Source organism: Colius striatus, chromosome Z (genome assembly GCF_028858725.1).
Source record: "Colius striatus isolate bColStr4 chromosome Z, bColStr4.1.hap1, whole genome shotgun sequence".
In the NCBI taxonomy this organism is placed as follows: domain Eukaryota; kingdom Metazoa; phylum Chordata; class Aves; order Coliiformes; family Coliidae; genus Colius; species Colius striatus.
Genome location: NC_084790.1, coordinates 61133544 through 61153547, shown reverse-complemented (window position 1 = coordinate 61153547; position 20004 = coordinate 61133544). Strand labels below are relative to the sequence as shown.

The 20004-nt window shown below is 41.2% G+C and overlaps 1 protein-coding gene across 2 annotated transcripts in view; it reads left to right on the top strand.

The window, feature by feature from the left end:
• Positions 1-20004, top strand: part of PCSK5 (proprotein convertase subtilisin/kexin type 5) — a 260750-nt gene that overhangs the window by 64617 nt on the left and 176129 nt on the right. For both annotated transcript variants that reach the window (XM_062017429.1, XM_062017431.1), the window contains exons 4-5: positions 3702-3845; positions 6101-6177. In XM_062017429.1, coding sequence (XP_061873413.1) covers positions 3702-3845; positions 6101-6177 — 221 coding nt within the window. The remainder of the gene's footprint in view (positions 1-3701; positions 3846-6100; positions 6178-20004) is intronic.

The following is a 20004-nucleotide window of genomic DNA, read 5'->3' as shown; positions in this document are numbered from 1 at the left end:
TGAGCATTGAATTTCAAGCATGAGAAAAGTTCAACATCTGAAATTTTTCTTACTATAGCCCTCTTCCGTACTATGTGTAATTCAAGAGTCTCTCAATCTTGCACATGGTTTCGTTGAATACTAATGTTGGTATCATTATATTTTCAAATTAAACAGACCAAAGAAAAACATCATCCTTTGAATGCCTTTTTAAAATCTCTGTCAAATCACTGTATGTAACTAGGTGAGAGGTTGTTTATTCTTTTTGATGGTATCCTCTAGGCAGTAGATGAAAACAGTGTTGAAGTGGTGCTGGCCTAATGTGGTTCTCTAGTTATAGTACCATGGTGTTAAATGGTATTAATGGTGTTAATTTCCTATGCAGACAATTTCTGAAATACTTTATCTGCTTGGAGAGAGGGCAAAATTCTGTAGACTGTCCTATTTTATACCATTTCATTTAAAATTCAAATAACAGTTCAAAGATTAACAGATCAAATAAAAACTTTCAAGCACGTAGTTTTTTTGCACATTATCATGACAAAGTTTGGTTTTATTCTTAAAAGAGGCAACAGGAAAAATACACTGAAAATGAGCTATGAAATTCAGTACTTACCATTGATATAAAATTCAGTCACTATGAATCACATAATTTTTATTATCATGACAAGTATTTGATTATTTTTTGTCTAACACTGGAAATTGAAGCAGTTCTTCTAAATTAATTAAAAATCAGCTCTCTGCTAAGAAGCTTGGATAGGTGGTAAAGAAGCAGCACATGGTAAAGAAAAATTATAGCACAGAACCCAGCAGCAGAAAATTCCTTACAGTAAATGGTTTTGAAGGAAAGAGGAATTTAAAGAGACAGGGAAGAGTGGAAGTGAAACCATGTAATAAATGGCACTTTAGATGCTTTCAATGTGAAACAGTGTATCTATACCATATTATTTAGTATTTGAAGAGTAATTGCACTCCCAAGATCTAAACCTTTCCTATTTAAAGCCAACTCTGACTGCTTTGAGGGAAAAGTACACAACCTGATTAATCTGAAAAATTCAGAACACTAATCTAGAGGAGAGTGTAGTATGTGGTTAAAATACAGGTTTCTGAGACCAGATATTGAACAAAACAAAACTGGAATTTAAGTGGTGGAAGACAGTATTGGAGAAGATTAAGTTTAGGAATAGGGAGAGAAAAATGTAGGTAAAGAATTGAGAGGAGGAGGAAGAAAAAGGTGTAGAGGTAAAAAGAAAACAAAGATGCTATTTTTAAGATTTGAGAATAAATTATGTCTTGTGACCATAGAAACTGAACCCATCATCTGCTGTTGAGCTGCTTCTGCTTGGATGCTTCTTTGCTGCCTTTGCATTTTGTATCCTTGTGTTACATATGCTGTGATCCAAAGTTTTAAGTGGGCATGTAGTTATGCCTACTTTACCCTTGGAATTTATTTTATGCAGAAACATTTTGTTTAGACTAGCTTTCTACCTGGTCTTGGAACAAAGCAAGATAAGTTGAGTACCAATTTGACCTGGCACACCTCTTGCAAGAGTCATCAGAGCATGTAGTAAAGCAAGAGTTTGTCTTGTGTTTGTCTACATGCGTGTAGCAAAGCAGCTGATGAATTAGCTCCCTTCAGCAGCCCACCACAAAAGCAGAAGTTCAGGTAAGGTAAGTGAGGATAACTGACTGTGCAAAATCATCAAGAGAAAAATCAGTGATCTTCTGGCTAGCAGACAAAAAGCTTGCAAGAGAATGGGGATTAAAAACCCATATGCTTGCTCAGCCTGAGTGGTTTGGCTGGCATGGATGCAAAACGATGGGCTTATCCCATAGGAAAAGAGAACAAGACGTCAAAACAGCCTAAGATCATTTGACATTTCAGAGAAGGGGAAAAAGGGGTGGTGTAATGGCCTAGTAGGTCAGAGCAAGGAATCCTGATTGCTCATTGCAGCTCTCTTGGGTTTACTTGAAGGTTGGAGTCTAGTGCTTCCACCTTTTTGTCTCCTTGTCTTCATATCAGCAAAATGGGAATGATGACGTTAGTAGGTTTTGCAGGTGTTTTCTAATGCAGTAACACTTCTGAAAAATGCAAAGGCATCTGGAAACTTCTAAAGCCCTTGTTTGTATGCTAGAAAGCCTCATGTGTGCAACCATTACATTCAGTGTACAGATGGCAAGTTTAGACTGTAATTAATTTCATAAAGCAAGCAGCATGAGCATTTCCAAGCAATACACAGAACGAAAGCATTAAGCCTGCCCTTATACATTCCTTGGAACTGGACTGTGAAGGTCTTCAAGCTCCTTTGTTGTGTGGATGGATAGAGAGGCAGATATTTACAGACACAAGGGTAAGCTTATGAGAGACACTTTATACTGTCTACTTATATATAGGGCCTAGTAATATAATTTTGCTTTAGTAATAGGAAATTACCATTCTTAAGTCTTGTTTGTGTATGACAGTAGAGAGAGGTAAACTAGAGAAAAAGGAGGAGGAAAGTTTTGATTTAATAGTCACCTAATGTCAGTTTGCACATACTATGTCTAACAGTTCTTCAGCGTGCTTACATGTGGAAGGAGGGGGTGGACTAAGTTGAGGCAGAGTGCATCCCTCTGAATGTATTTATACTTCTTACAGATTGTAGAATGCCAAAACAAGAGGCTGAAGTGGGGACATGAGGCTGTAGAGCATGCTTGAGTGGCCACTGATGGTGTGACACAAGTTTCTTTTTTAATTTCTTTTTATTTCTTCCCACCCTTTGTTTTCTCTTTCCCTTCACCCCTCTCTTCTTTTTTCTACCTATTGCTCTGTTTCAGCCTGGACAAGCTGGAGAAAGGCAGTGCAGATGAGAGGCTCATGGAACTCACTTCACAGGGGAGGTCTCTGCTTGTGGGTTAGAGAGACTAATGGGGCATGCGAATACCCGAGGGTCATGTCTCATTGCTATGGCAAGACAGATTTCTTGACGTGAGCTGGGTGCATTCATGTTGAGGAAGAAGCTTTTCGTTTTAACATACCCTAAACTTTCTTTCTCCATCACACTGGACTTGATTGCTCTGAAAGCTGTACCCCAGGCTGCTTTCAGTCTATCTACAATGCATCAGACACTCTTAGCTGCAAGTTTTTGAGGGTGTTGTTCTGGTTACAGGTTTTTAACTGCTGCACATCTCCTGATGATATTGCACAAAACCTGCCAAAAGCCTTCTTTTGTAGATAAAAATGAATCTGGATTAGTTTCCAGACATTCTGTCAAGAAATTGTATAGCACATAAGCTCCAAAAGGCAAGATTTTTTTTCCATGACCATTTCTGTACAGGCATTTGTCTACTTTTGTCCACATATGGTTTGTTTTTCTGAAAAAATTCAAGTAATTCAAATGTGCATTTCAAATGAGCATGCTTAACAGCAAGGAACAGTTTCTTGTTTTGCGCATGGCTTCTAGTGGTTCAGTATGGCTGAACACTTTCCTTTTCTATTGCTTAGCATGATGAATAATCAGAAAGAGAAAGAAGCAGGACTAGCAATTGTCATTTAATTTGGCATTTATTTCTAAATTATTTTATGTCTAAATGAAGGTGTTTTTCTTGTATAATTGCTATTCAAACCAGTATGCTGGTGTGGATTTAAATGGTAATGCTAATCTAAGTAGGATAATATCTCAACCCCACACTGTTCACTAATCTGCAATACCCAACATCTTTATCTCCTCTTGTCTCCCCAGCACTGCAGTGATAACACCCACCATTGCCAATCAGATATGAATATAGTAGGTGCTTGGAAGAGAGGTTACACTGGAAAGAATGTTGTGGTCACCATCCTGGATGACGGCATCGAAAGAAACCATCCAGACTTGATGCAGAATTATGTGAGTGTCCATAAGAGTCTCTATTTGCTGCTTTATTGTTATGCCAAATAAATTTGCTGCTACTGGAAAGAGGGAAGGAGGGAAGGAATGAGGGAGGGAAGAAGAATCATATGAGGGTTTCTTTGAATGTTAACACCAACTGGAGGAAGGAAGACAACTTTCAGTAATCTATGTCGTTTTAGTTAAGACTAAGTTCTGTTGGAATGTGTTTAATATCTATATGCCTCTTGTAGCTGAGTCTTGAATTTCTGAAGGACTGGAGCAAATCATCGGATGCTTTTTCTCTTTTCTGTGATTATTTTACTCACTATCCTCACACTTTCGGAACTTAGAAACAGCATGCAGCTGAAGTCCATTTTTGCCCAACGCATTTATACAGCAAGACAGTAGCTTTTCTGAAAGACCGTCATTTAGGCATATCCTTCCACGTATTTACTGTTAAAGCTATCTTACTGCTAGAAATAATCTCAATGAAGAAGGACATGTCTTGTTACGATTCACTCGGTTAAAAACAGGTATTTTGGGGTCATTCTAGCAAATCTCTCTTAATTCCAGTGAGTTCCCTCACAATTTGTAATTGAGTTGTGACCTGTGTTTTCTGCATTCTGTGTCTCATGTTGCCTAAGGAGGTTTCTGTTTGTAGTTCATCACTACATATTTGTTTAAAATACCTTAGAGGGTTGTATAGAGGGTTGTTCTCTAGTCAGTGACCTAACTTCCCACTCTAAGTGAGGAGAGTTAGAAAGCAAGGGGGTTTGGAAACTCTGGCTTTGAACTGGTGCCAGTTTGAAGCTGTTCAGTGCATCAGAGCCATGCTTGGATGGAGTGATTAGTCCTGTACTTTGGCAATAGACATCACCTGAAAACACATGACCTTGAGGACCTTATAATTTCTCTGAAATAAGATATGTAAAGTGTATATTCACAGGAGGTATGAAAATGAACAAATACATTTGGATTGAGACAGATTAGGGAAGATGGCCAGCACAACACACGCACATGTGTCACATTGCAGACATAGCTCTTGGAAAAGAGCCCCAAACACAGGATTTTTGCCAGTAAGCGTATCCACTTGTCAGAGCACAGAAGAGATGAAGGTGACAAGAACATCTTTAACAATCCTTCAAAGGCTACAATCCAGTCCACAGTTTAAAGCCATTTATTTTAAATTAGCCGCACTTGCATCCATATCCTTCTCCATGCTGCAAGTGGAACTCATCTTTGAAATTATTGAGGAGGATTACACAAATGCAAGTGATGCGCACTTGCCCTATTTGTCAATGTATGCCTGATCCTTGTGCATGATATATCTTTCATGTTAAGTCATTTAACAAACAAAATAATGGTTTTACTTCTGTAGTGAATGGCCCAGATTATATTTTATGTCACTTCATCCCAGTACTGTCCTTCCACAGAATTTAAGGTAGCTATTTATTCTCCTACCACCTCCTCTCTCTCTTTCCTCACTCCAACAAGGAATTCCCCCAAAGCAATATATGGTACTTCTTTGATGACAGATGCTTTCTATATGTCAGATTATTGCTGATGTGTCTGCAAACAGGAATATTTGAGGTGGATGTGGTAACATCTTTAAAAAAGAAGAGATTAAAAAGAGCTGCTTGCCATGTCAACACACCACATGCATCAATTAATGGGCACCATACAAGCGAGCAGCTATTTACTCTGTAAACTATTTTGAATCTTGGTTAATGTAAAATATGGAACAAAAATAGAAAATTACCTTGCAAATACTTGAAACTGTTACGTCTCAGGGAAATGAGACTGCAGTTTATATTGCATTTCAAACTGTATTTTCACAATAATATTCTTTGAAAATGATTTTTTTTCCTTGAAACTGACTGACATTTCAGTCATCATTGTCAAATAATTTATTGAATCTTGAAATATTGAGCAAAATTCCAGTTTTGAGAACGAACTGTACTAGCTTCCAAAAGTTTCTTAGAAGAAACATAGTCTCATAGTTAATTTAAACACCACATTCTATTTCTTCTCTCACAGTGGAACTATGCTTTTTCAGAGCATTTATTATTGTTCTTCCTTCTGAAAAAATAAAGTGTGTAAACCTCATAGTTATTAAATATATTATATTTTCTAAAAACGTGCAGTCACCATAAAAACCACAGGAATGTTAGTTAACCTAATTACTCTCTTGTAGTAACCTGCTGAAGAATATATGAGTCACTGGCTAATTAATGAGAAGCTGGTTTTTTTTTTTTTTTTGCTGTTGTCTACAGGATTCACAGGCCAGTTTTGATGTCAATGGAAATGATTTTGACCCTATGCCTCGATATGATGCCAGCAACGAGAACAAGTAAGACACTATAACATTCATGAAATTTTCAATCTAGTTCATCATGTACAAAAATCTAGGAAATTTGATTCCTCATAAAGCAACATGATTTGTATTTAAATCTTTGTAAAATGGGTATTTCTGTCTCTTCCATGCACATGACCTGACCCTGGCTCTTTTGAAAGTATTTGGAGCTAACTGAAGACATATAAAAAACAGTTTGATAGTTCTGCGCCTGTGAAATGAACCATTTCCAATCCCTTTGGGATGCAGAATATTAAGGTCTGTCTCTTAACTTTCTCAGATATCATTTCATTGAGTAACTGGAGAATTACTCTGTGTGACAAGTGTTTTAGCTTCTTACTTTCTTGAACTTTACAGAGTTAGTGTCTTGAAGAAGTATACAAGATAGAGGAGTTGGGATATCTTTTTCTCTGATGGTGTCTTTTACAGTCATGGAGATTTTGCATGTGGAGGTTTGATAAAAACCTTATAAACCAAGCAGTTTCTGCCAGATTATAATATATGTCACATAACTGATTGAATGTATCTCTATGAATGATATATTTTTCCATCAGAGAGGTGAAGGCTGTGGGAGACACTGGGAAGGACACCTCACCTCAGGAAGCAGGCCACCTTACTGCCTCCATGGGTTTTTGAGGGCCATTATTGGTTGATAACATTTTTTAAGTAGATGCTTGACCTTGTCAATGCTTATAAATTCCTAAAGGGCAGGTGTCAAGAGGATAGTGCCAAGTATTTTTGCTGTAGTGCCAGTGACAAGACAAGGAGTAAAGGGCACAAACTGGAACACAGCAAGTTCCACTTGAATATGAGGGGAAACTTCTTTTCTGTGAGGATGAGGGAGTGCTAGCACAGGCTGCCCAGGGAGATTGTGGAGTATCCAAGTGGGTTTCCAAACCCACTTGGACATATTCCTGTGTGACCTGATTGAGGTGAACCTGCTTTAGCAGGGGAGTTGGCCTGGATAATCTCTGGAGGTCTCTTCCAATCCCTACCATTCTGTCATTCTGTGATTCTTGGCAGAAACAAATACCTTTCTGTGGAATTCCATGGATTAGAGGAAGAGGAATCCTACTAGTTGTTAACATGGTTGACTGCATTTTGTTTTCTTGATGTTTGCTTGTTTTAGGGTTATTTTTTGTTGTTGTTGTGGAAAGCATTTAGTATTGTTTTCCTGCACAATAGAGACTGCAAGAGGTGAAACTTTGTCCACAAAAACTGAAATGCTTTTGGGGTTGTGTTACCTCCTCCCTACAATTCCTAAAGGGCAGATGTCGAGAGGATGGTGCCAAGTATTTTTGCTGTAGTGCCAGTGACAAGACAAGGGGTAAAGGGCACAAACTGGAACACAGCAAGTTCCACTTTAATATGAGGGGAAACTTCTTTTCCTGTGAGGATGAGAGAGTGCTAGCATAGGCTGCTCAGGGAGATTATGGAGTATCCAGGTGAGTTTCCAAACTTTGTCCAGAGGTATGTGTCAGGTGCAAGCTAGAAGTTGGCAGCAAAACTTAACTGTAGAAATCAGCTGAAGCAACCCTGAGTCACACTTTGATGGTGTCATGGTTTGGCCCAGCTAGCACAGCAGCACCAGGACAGTCTCTTGCTCGGTGCCCCCATTCACCCCCACCCTCGTTAGGATGGCAGAGGACCCTGCGAAATGGTAGTAAAAAGATAAGCAAAGTTGTTGTGGATTGAGACAAGGGCAGGGAGGGCTCACTGCCAATTATGGTTCTGGGCAAAACAGACTCCAGTACTCGACCTAGAGAGGAAAGTAGGAAAGTTTATTCTACAAGAAACAGAACGGAATAAAATGAAAAAATGAGTAGGATGATGAGGAAATTACAACCAGCACTTTAAGATCTCCCTCCCCAATCCCTCCTTTCTTCCTGGGCCCAGCTCACTGCTCCTGATATCTCTACCTCCTGCCCCCCGCAATGGCTCAGGGGGGCAGGGAGTGGGGGATGTGGTCAGTCTCTCACAGATGGGCTCTGCTGCTTCTGTGTTCTCAGATGAGGATGACTCCTGGCATTCTTCCCCTGCTCCAACACGGGGTTCCTCCCCCGGAACACAGTCCTTAACGAACTTCTCTGGTGTGGGTTGCTCCCAACAGCTGCGGCTTCTGCCGATACAGGGTCCCTCACATGGGACACAGTCCTTGGTGAATATCTCTGGTGTGGATTCTTTGCCACAGTTGCAGTTTCTGCAGTTGCAGGGTCCCTCTCTCAGGACAAGGCCTCTTCTGGGCATAAGTTTAATGAGCTGCTTTGTCGTGGGTTCCTCCCCACAGTTACAGCTGTGGATATTGAGTCCCTTCCTCGGGACATGGCCTGCTCCAGCCATAGTTTTAAAGAAGAAAATCACTGCGCCTGTCTCAGGGTCTGCAGTGAAGTTGTTGCATCCCTCCCATGGGACACGGCCTCCTCCGGCCATAGTCACTGTCCCTGGCTCAGGGCCTTTAATTAAGTGAATCTCTGCCCCTGATACGGGCTCATTATCAAAATGAGTCTCTACTACCGATGCAGGGTCTTTAAAGAAATGAAAATAAATCTCAGCTTCACCAGTTCTCTCCATAGAATGCAGGGGAGTCTCTGCTCCAGCACACCTCCTCCTCTCTTTCATCACTGACCTTGGAGTCCACATGGTTGTTTCTCTCACTGTTCCTACTCCTTGCACCACCACCAGCCAGAAGAAAAAGACGGGGCAGAAAAAGGAAGAAAATGGAGGAAGAAACCTCCCCTTCGGCTTCTTCTTAAAAAGTGATCGTGGAGGCGTCTAATTGTCTCAGCCCCAGAAGTGGGTTTGGCTCAGAGCTGGGGAGAGTTGCGAGCAACTTCTTACAGGAGCCATCTTTATAGCCCCTTCCCCCTTACCAGAAAAGGCTATCATGTTAAACTATGACAGATGGGAGAATCCTTTCCTGGTCAACACTTTCTTCAAAACAGCAGGGAACTCTGTATAGACTAGCTGAAGAACAGGGCCTCATTATGCATAGCTGCCTGTTATATACAGATCCACTCGTATTACCCTGAATCTCAGGAAGCTGTCATAGCTACTTTCAGACATAGGGTGAAATACATGTGAAAACTGAGGTGAATTCTGTCAAGTACTTGTTTGGTCAGTCAGCCTGATCCTGCTTGGTAGACCGTGATGGGGAATATTGCCATGGTTTAAGCTCCAGCTGGGAGCAAAGCACCACACAGCTGCTCACTCACACACATACCCAAAGCCCACACCCCATTGTGGAATGGGAAGGAGGGAAAATAACAAAGGACCTCATGGATCAGACAAGGACTGAGAGGGCTTACTCACAAATTATCATCCTGAGCAAAACAGACTCAAAAAGTCAGCTTGCAGTAGAAAACAAAACCAATTTAATCCACCAGCAATCAAAAGCAGAACAAACAGAAAGCAAAACAGAGCAGGATTATAAGAAAATGCAGCCACACCTTTTAGACCTGATTTCCCCCTCCTTTCTTCCTGAGCTAAGCTCCCTGCTCCCAATATATTCTACTTCCTTGCCCCTGAGCAGCACAGAGGGATAAGGAATGGAGGATGTGGTCAGATAGTCTCTGCTGCTTCTGACTCCTTAGGGAAGGAGGACTCCTCACATTCTCCCTCTGCTCTAGTGTGGGGGTCCCTCTCCTGTGAGACAGTCTCCAATGAACTTCTCTGGCATGAGTCCTTCTTAGGAGCTGCAGCTCCTCACAAAGTCCACCAGTGCAGATCTACTCTTCCACTGCAGAATTCTGGGCACCTTCTGCTACAATGCAGCCCTCCCACAGTCACAGCTCCTCCAAGCACAGCCACCTCTCTGCGATGGGGTCCTCCATGAACTATTGGCAGATCTCAGCTACACCATAAGCTTCCATGGGTTGCAGGGGAACAGCTGTTGTCTTACAATGGGGTGCAGGAAGGTCTCTGCTCTGGCACACCTCTTCCCATCCCTTTTCACTGACCTTATGATCTGCATGGTCACCTCTTCTTTCCACTCTTCCTGTCACCTCCAACACATCTGTTCTGATTTTTCTGCCTTACAGTGCCATCATAGAGGCACCCAATTGGCTTGGCCCCAAAGATGGGTCCAAATTACGGCCAGGGAACTTTTCAAGCAACGCCATACGGGGACCACCATTGCAGCCCTTCACCCTGTAACCAAAAAAACCCACAAAACTACACAGAAACCTAACACAAATGTGTAAGGACGTAGCTCTTCCAAGCTGTAAATGTATATACACATGCACACCTCTTAGTTGTGATGATCAGAAATGCTATTTGACACAGAAACAGGTTATCTTGGTATTAATTTAAATAATAGTATGTTTATTTATTTGGGCCTGCAATCATGGCATGTGTCTTCATTCAGTTCTTATTTGATGCTGTTCACATGTTGCTGAATACTTTTGTCGAAAAACAAGTACATGCAAGAGCCATTTCTTTCCCTTTTGCCTGTTAGGCAAAATTTCTCATCCTGTTTTCATACAGAAGCACAGTTTACTCAATCTTGTCTGCTTATTCTACACTAGAAATCTCCTAAAGCAAGAATACCATAAGAGAATAGAAAGAGAAATTCCGTAAAAAACTTTGGTTTGATATATATATAAATATTCTCCAAGTGCCAGCTAGTTTAAGTTTAAGCAAAAGGAAAACACTGATGTGGAACAAATGGTACATAGACCCAGTTGCTGCACTGCCTCAGTTAAGATAGTGACAAGCTGAGGATTTCAGAGCTAGATGGCTTGTATGGGAAATGCTAATACTGCACTGAAATTGTTAGGAGATATCCTCAAGATACATGTTCATTGAAACAGAAGAATTAATAAAAGTCTATAAATTCTTACTCTTTCCAAACCTCCTCATTTTAGAAGTGTCCTGTGACTGGTGTAGAGAGGTCAGAATCAACAAATGCACTATAAATTTTTGGTGGCTAACAAGAGAATCCTTTGGTTTGGTTTACAAGAGGACTCAGGATTACAGCCAAGCTTTACAAACATGCTAGTTACCTGAGAATGAAGTAGGAACATAGGAACATAAATTGTTTCCAGCTGAGAATATGTAGACATTGCCACTTAGCATGCTACAATGATTTGTGTGGCTGACCACTTCAGCATCAGTCCTAACTTTGAACTAGGAGTCTATATTATGCAACCACATGCACCAGTACAGGCTGGGGGTTGAACTGCTGGAGAGCAGCTCTGCAGAGAGAGACCTGGGACTCCTGGTTGATAGTAAACTAACCAAGAGCCAGCAGTGTGCCCTTGTGGCCAAGAAGGCCAATGGCATCCTGGGATGCATCAAGAAGAGTGTGACCAGCAGGTCAAGGGAGGTTCTTCTCCCCCTTCTACTCTGCCGTGGCGAGGCCTCATCTGGAGTCCTGTGTACAGTTATGGGCTCCTCAGCTCAAGAGGGACAGAGAACTTCTGGAGAGAGTCCAGCCTGGGACCACCAAGATGATCAGGGGACTGGAACATCTTTCATACGAGGAAAGGCTGTGGGAACTGGGGCTGTTTACTCTGGAGAAGAGGAGACAGAGGGGAAATCTCATGAATATTTACAATATTGTAAATATTGTTGTTGGGACAACTCAGGCAGAAAGCAGCCATCTATAAGAGGTGGAAACAGGGGCTGGCTTCTTGGGAAGAGCATAAGAACATTGCCAGGGCATGCAGGGGTGCAACTAGGAAGGCTAGAGCCCTTCTAGAATTAAATGTAGCCAGGGAAGTTAAGGACAGCAATAAGGCATTTTTCAAGTACATCAGCAGCAGAAGGATGATGAGGGGGAATACAGGCCTGATGCTAAACACTGAGGGTGCCCTGCTGACCGAGGATGCAGAGAAGGCCAAAGTACTGAATGCCTTCTTTGCTTCAGTCTTTATGGCCAAGGCTGGCCCTCAGGAAGCCCAGTCCAGTAAGGATAACAGAATGGCCAGAACAGCAGGAGACTTGCCCTGGGTGGAAGAGGAAGAGGTTAAAGACTTGTTGGCCAAGCTTAAGGCTCATAAGTCAATGAGTCCTGATGGGATGCATCCTAGAGTGCTGAGGGAGCTGGCTGATGTGATTGCTAAGCCTCTCTCCATCATTTTTGATCAATCATGGAGGACAGGCGAGGTGCCTGGGAACTGGAGAAAGGCCAATGTCACTCCAGTCTTCAAAAAGGGCAGGAAAGGTGACCCAGGAAACTACAGGCCGGTCAGCCTCACCTCCATCCCTGGAAAAATGATGGAACAACTCATCTGAATGTTGTCACTAAGCATATGAAGGAAAAGATGGTTATCAGAGGAGGTCAACATGGATTCATCAGGGGGAAATCATGTTTGACCAACCTGATAGCCTTCTGTGAGTGCATAACCGGCTGGCTAGATGAGGAAAGAGCAGCAGATGTCATCTGCCTTGACTTCCGCAAGGTTTTTGACACTGTCTCCCATAACATCCTCATCAGAAAACTCAAGCAGTGTGGCTTGAATGGGTGGACAGTGAGGTGGATCGAGAGCTGCCTGAATGACAGAGCCCAGAGGGTGGTGACTGATGGCACAGAGTCGAGTTGGAGGCCTGTGGCCAGTGGAGTTCCACAGGGATGGGTTCTGGGACCAGTCTTGCTCAACATCTTCATCAGTGATCTGGATGAGGGGACTGTGGGTACCCTCAGCAAGTTGGCTAATGATACCAAACTGGTAGGACTGGGTGATTCCCCAGAAGGCTGTGCTGCCATTCAGCAGGATCTCGACCAGCTTGAGAATTGGGCAGAGAGGAACCTCCTGAGGTTTAACAAGGACAAGTGCAGAGTCCTGCACCTGGGGAAGAACAACCCCATGGACCAGTACAGGCTGGAGATTGACCTACTGGGGAGCAGCTCTGCAGAGAGAGTCCTGGGAGTCCTGATTGATAATAAACTAAGCATGAGCCAGCAATGTGCCCTCATGGCCAAGAACATCAATGGCATCTTGGGATGCATCAAGAAGAGTGTGGCCAGCAGGTCAAGGGAGGTTCTTCTGCCCCTGTCCTCTGGCCTGGTGAGGCCTCATCTGGAGTCCTGTGTCCAGTTCTGGGCTCCTCAGCTCAAGATGGACAGGGAAGTGCTGGAGAGAGTCCAGTGCAGGGTCAACAAGATGATCAGGGGACTGGAACATCTTTCATATGAGGAAAGACTGTGGGAACTGGCACTGTTTAGTCTAGAAAAGAGGAGACTGAGGGGAGATCTTATTAAAATTTACAAATATATAAATGGTCGGTGTCAGGACGTTGGGACATCCCTTTTTTCTATGGTATCTAGCAAAAGGCCAAGGGTTAATGAGATGAAGCTGGAACACAAAAAGTTCTATTTAAATATAAGAAAAAACTATTTCACAGTGAGGGTGACAGAGCAGTGGCACAGGCTGCCCAGAGGGGTTGTGGAGTCTCCTCTCTTGGAGGTCTTCAAGACTCACCTGGACATGTTCCTGTGTGACGTGATCTAGATGAACATGCTTCTGCAGGGGAGTTGGACTAGATGATCTCTAAAGGTCCCTTCCAAACCTACCGTTCTATGGTTCTATGATTCTATGATATTAAAGCCTGGTACAAATTGTTGGAAAAGCAAAACTGTGGCTGCATGATAACCACAAAAGTGTGTTCACCCCTACTCCTTACCTCATATTTCCTCTTTCCTTCTTTCCCCAACCTTTGTACAGCTCTCCAGGGTGAATTACACTGAAAACTGTGCTGCCAACAACAGCAAGGAGAAATTGCATTTCTAGCCAGGTCAGGCAGGTACCTTGTTCCCCTCAGCCTAAGGTCACAGGAAAGCAAGACAGGCACAAGTGGGGAAGATGAGGCATGACCTGAACCTCTTACTGGCACTACCAGTTTCAGTGAGGTAAGGTGACTGTATGACAGTGCCCCAAGTGCCTGCAGCTGTTGTTGAGAAAACAGAATGTGATGGACAGGTAGTTGCCAGCAGTGGCCTCCAAGGAGTTTGAGAATGAATGTGGCAATCAGCCTGGCCCTCTGTGAATACCCCCTCAGCTGAGCTGCCGGTTTGCATCACAGCATGTCTCTCTCTTCTGCTGTACACCACCTTCTATCCTCACACACATTTTGGGGACACGTCCTGGCTCATCTATGTGAGGATGACTTGGGGCATGGCAAGGGTACACTTGATAGCCTCAGCTTAATTGCATTTGCAGGAGTTCATCCTCTTTGGTGCTCTGAAGAGTCATGTACCGCCAGCTGTGAATCACAGCTGAGTATTTTATTTTGGCTGGGTACTGAAGTCATCACTTTCTTACAAAGCATGTTCAGAGAAGAGAGGCTGCTTTCTCTTTTATAGCTAGTTAAGAGTATTTTATGTGATATAAAATAGGATGCATTCATTTCTGTCCTAGAACAGGGGGATTTGAGTTTTAATACTCTGCTTCTCTGGTGAATAGTCTCACTGCCTAACCCCAAAGGTCTTCCTGTAAGATGTGGTGGAGGGATGGGCAGAATACTGTGCTGTACTGAGTTTTGTCAGTGTTACCAGGAGGTACAGGGTGAGTGTAGTGTCAGCTTTTGGGCATGGAGAATATATAAAGCATGCATTCAGTGTAAGACTACTTGGCAGCCTAACCCTCCTCTTAGAAACTCAGTATTTTGTTTAGCAAATACACTGAGCCCGGTAAGCAGCACCTAAGCACCTTCAACTTCTGCATGTCACTCATCCTTTCCTAGGTCTTACTGGACTAAAAAAGAATTAAAGGACTACATCAATACTGAAAAGCACACTATATTTTTGGTCTATATATATTATTATATGTCTAAAATATCTTCAGAAATCCTGATTATCCAGTGTACGTGGTCATTTGGCACTAAATACTCCAGTTGTGCCTGGAAGTTGAGGTAACCATAAGGTAACCATAATCAGGGAACATTCTGAAAGGCATGCTTTTTGCAAAGACTTCATAAAGTGCAAGATCAATGTGGTTGATTTCTGCTTCCTGCTATAGCAACTGGACAACATTGTGTAATGATGATTTGTGTCTCCCAGTAAAGGTGGTATGTACAAACGCATCATCGTTTCATGAAGTGATCTGGTTTATTCAGCTTCATTTTATAGTCTAACCCTAAGGGATGGAATGATAAAGAGTAAGCTGTAAAAAATAAGCAGGTGTATCTGGGCAGCTTTGCATGCAGCTGTGAAACATCAGGGTACTGGGTCTGTTGGCTAGTTCTTCACTTTTAACTAGTAGTGAAGACTTTCTGTTGCCACAGTTTGTTGGTGAGGAAAAAGGAATAATAAAAAATGAAGTAAGGATTTGTGAAGTGCCTGTAGATAACCAGAGTGGCACTTCCCAGAATTATATTTTCTAAGTTCCATATTAGATGGTTTTATTAGCTAAGGAGGATAGAAGGGCAGAAAGTAATATTAGACTAATCTTTCAGCGCTTGTAGTCAAAATCAGGGTGGGACGATAGTTTCTTTAACTACTATGGTATGTAGGAGTCCTGCCAGAAGTTTTCTTTGGTTTCTACAAATTGGCAGCAAATTGTGAAGCTTGTAAACGGTACAGGCCTGTACTAGAGCTTCCTTTTACTCAAAAGCTAGAGACAGCAGTCAGCTGTGGATGAACTCATTCCTGCTATGCAAAGCATCTTGTTTTGGTTTACTGCTGAGTACTGCTGCTTTACCCTTTTCCCGTTATTCTACCATCACCTGTAAACATCTATGTTGAAGCAACTAGGCATTGTCAGTCAGAGGTCCACAGAGAGAATGCAGATGGAATCACTGAAATGGTACTCTACCCATCATAGAGAACTGTTTAGCCAGAAATAAATCAGAAGTGTTGATAGTATTAAAACATGCTGCTGTTGTGACAAAATAAAAAAGAATTTTTCTGTTCCATGATAAATTTTTTTGGAATGACATCTTAGAACTTAGGTCTTATTCTGCTGACAGGTACTTTTATAAAATGGAGATTGTTTTAAAAAAAGGTCCTTTAAATAATACCAAATAAGTTCTTCTTAAGCTTATGTAACGAATAAGTAAAAGTAAGCTGTTGTTTTTGTTTTGGAGATACTGAGTCACTCTTTGGATACCTCTTCAGCATTCTTCAGTGATGCATCCCACTATATAAATAACTTATTAAAATAACCTTCTAAATAATTTCTTAAAGAGTATAGGATTTCGGGGAGACCACAGTTTTTGCTCTTCAAAATTCATAAGAAACACAAGCTACTTATGTCTAAACTTTTTGTAAAGCTGGACAGCTTTACATCTTTTCTCATAACAGCAAAAAAATTATTTAGTTGATGAGTTTCAGTCTAGCTTGATCCCAAGTTATTGGCATTGTTTTGCGTGGCATCCATTCTGATTCCTTGCTACTTTCCTTTGTCAGTCACCTTAATGTAGATGGTCAATGCCAAGGCTTAATTTTCTTTCAAGAGTGATGAGCTGCTAGTTTATACTGTCTGCTTGTGTTGAAAACCTATAGTATGTTCTAAATCATTTAATCAGAATGGATTCTAGATATTGGACAGGCAGATCAGCTTCTTTTGCCTCCTGCATCGTCAATGAAGTAAAATTAAAAAGCTTCATTGACTGCTGTGACATTGTTCAAAATAGATAACTGAAGTACTGAGCACAAACACGGTGAACCTGAATTCTGTCATTGCTGGCTTGAAAAATGTTCTCAAAAAAGTTCCTACTGCAGCAGTGTGATAGAAAGGAGTGTTGTCTGTGTTGTTTATGCATTTTGATTGCTGGTATGCCCCTGTTGCTATTGCTTTGAAACTGTCTTTATTGTTTGCTTTGAAATTGTCTGTATTATCTGCTGCAGACAAAATTGAAGTTGTACTGAGAGGTGCTGCTGCACCATCTTGTGCTTTATCTTTTGTGTAAAAAACAATTCTGATGTCAGATGACTAGTCAACAACAACAACAAAGACTTTAGTGCAGTCACTACTTTTTTTACTTTTACCTGCTGAAGGGTTTCAAATGAGATTGAACTGTGGATCCCAAGGCTTGCACCTGCAGGGAGGACCTGGGAAAGCCAGTGATAAAACTGTGCAAGGAGGCTGGAGATAAGTTGGAGCAAGGTAGCAGTTTTCAGGAAAAGGCATTTTTTTCGGAGGGAGTCTCTATTATGTCGTGTTTTTTTCTATACCCTGACTTCTCATCTTGACTTTCTCCAGCCTCTGGAGGCTTAAAAGCCAAAGGACTCAGTGATGGTGTCATCTGTCAGAGTGTGATCTGTCCCATGCCAGCAAAACGCCTCTGATAGCAGATAAATCTTCCTTAACAGGAAGGTAATTTAGAATAGAGAATTAACTTAATATGTAAATGTATTTCAGTTCAATAGATCAAATGCATACACTAAGTGTGGTGGTGTTAATTCCAGGTACTGATGACTGAATATCAGGTGTCTAGTTATCTCAGTGTCACTGCAAATTTAATGGATTTTGGTTAGGATTGTTAGGAAACTGCATATTTCAGATTTCTCTGTCTGAACTGATGAAGTGTTCATTTATGAAAACTAGGGACTGAACCAAACAGTCAGACATCATTCAAAGATTGCAATCCTGATTTATCATGACATGGTTCTGTTCTGATTTGAAACCCTTATGGCTATATCCTATTGTGATGCAATTTTAGCAGATGTTAATAATGAAGAAGAGTTCAGTCTTTGTCAGCTTACAGTGAGGTTGCCACATTTTACAAGGAGCTGTGTTAGTGATTCATCAGCTAGCCTCTAAGTTAATTACGATCTAGTGACCCAACCAAGTGCCTAGGGGCATGATGCAGCATGGAGATCATAAAATATTAGATCTGTGTTGTTTGCCAGCTGCTGTAGCTAAAGGTCTCAGTCTAAAATTGTAAAAGTAAAAAGAGATAAACGTTAAAGCTTGCAGAATTTTACTGTGCTGAATGTGCTGAAGTGGGATAATTTACAGATTCATTTGGAGCACTTTTTTTTTTCACTTTACTTAGAGTCCCTGTGTGATGTTACCCAGTGAACATGCCTGTTCTTCAGGTGGTGATACCTCAGGGGTAATCATCATACATCCTTTATTTCTCTCAGGAAAGGGCTGAAGGGCTTGATACAGGTGTGTAAAATTTTTTAGGGAAAAAATTTCTTTCCTTGAAAGAAAATAATGTTGTAGAAACATGGAGAAATAGTGTTCATCACGCGTGCATTTGGTAATGTTTATCTTTAAAACCAGATTTAACCTATGAGAAGATATAAGGTCTACATTAGAACAGAAGACAGGCTAAGTGTTGATGTTTGAAATTCTCATATTTTCCTGCTTCAAAGTGAAAGGTGTGTTCATGTGAAGCTTTTTGAGAGTAAGTGGTACCCCAGAATTGCTGGTAGCTAGTAGCCAGGTTCAAGGAGAGACAGTCTTTTTCAGTCTGGTTCACGCACAAGTACCCTCATCAATGTCAGTCCCTTGTGAGAGCATTTTGTATTAACAGGACAATAAAGAAACCCTTGGATTACAGGGCTTGATGCAGTAACCTTTTGATTCAGGTTCCAGCTTCAGTAGTGGAAAATCGTCTAATGAAAGCTTTTTCAAACTGCGAAAAATTGTCTTTTTGGTAAACTCTTCTAATCTGCTCATGATACTATCATAGCACCTTACATAATCCCATCCAAAGTCTACAAATGGTATGAGTTATAATTTTGTGAGAGCCAGAGGAAAAACATTTTGTAGTCATTGAAAGTGACAGAAGTCAAATAGAGGAATAAATGAAAAGAAAGTTCAGCCACAATTCCAGTTGCTCAAAGATGAAAAAAAATTGTCTTTTTTCACTATCTTGGTATCAGTCACAGTGTTTTTCACTAAATTGATGTTTGAGGAGCAGTGCTCTTCCTTTTCATAATGTATAAGATTCTCATGGTCTTGAAGCATTTAACTACAGCACTACAGGAAAGCCTTTTTCCTGTCTCGTTACTGAAGTACCAGACAATGAGCTCACAAATAAAATGAAATTCTGAAGTGTTATGCAATCATATCTGTTCTTTTATGTAAATAAGTGATAACAATGAGTCAGATCTTCCTTCCAATTCAAAGCCAACAATAGCAGGGATATAAGCTGTGATAGTTGGATATTTCTGGCATTTACTTTTCTCAATTCATTTTTTATAGAGAGTTAGAAAGGAAAAGGTTTCTTTCAGATGGTCTTTTTCCCAGAGTTGGTATTTCCTTAAAGCCTGTGCCTGTATTTTGAGGTTTTGAACTTAGGAAGAGAATCTACAACTAGAGGAGGCAAGTTTAGTAAAAAGTTAAACCAACATGGTAGGTAGTTTTGCAGCTGATTTCACAGAACTCAGTCAAACACAGTGCAAAATGTGGTTCAGCCAGCACATACATTCAAAACGTATAGTATTGATTCTCTCTTTAATACTTGTGGCATCAAAAGCAGACCTCTAATTGGAAGTTTGATAAAACAATTGTGAATCCTCTGTCAAAAGGTTTTTATTTGAAGCATTTTTTGAAATAACATGCTAATAACAGTTGAACTTCGTAAAGTTATGCTATAAACAAATGAGGGCAGCACTTTTTCTGTTTTCTCAGGTAACAAGACAAGGGGTAATAGGCATAAGCTGGAAAACAAAAAGTTCCACTTAAACATAAGGAAAAAATACTTTACTGTGAGGGTGAGGAAGCCCTGGCACAGGCTGCCCAGGGAGGTTGTAGCGTCTCCTTCTCTGGAGTTCTCTGAACCTGCCTGAATGCGTTTCTGTGTAACTTGATTGAGATGAACCTCTTTAGCAGAGGGATTGGCCTGGGTGATCTCTGGAGGTCCCTTCCCTACAGTTCTGTGACTGTGATTAGTAGGTGTTTTTATAAGACATTTTCAGGATAAAACTCT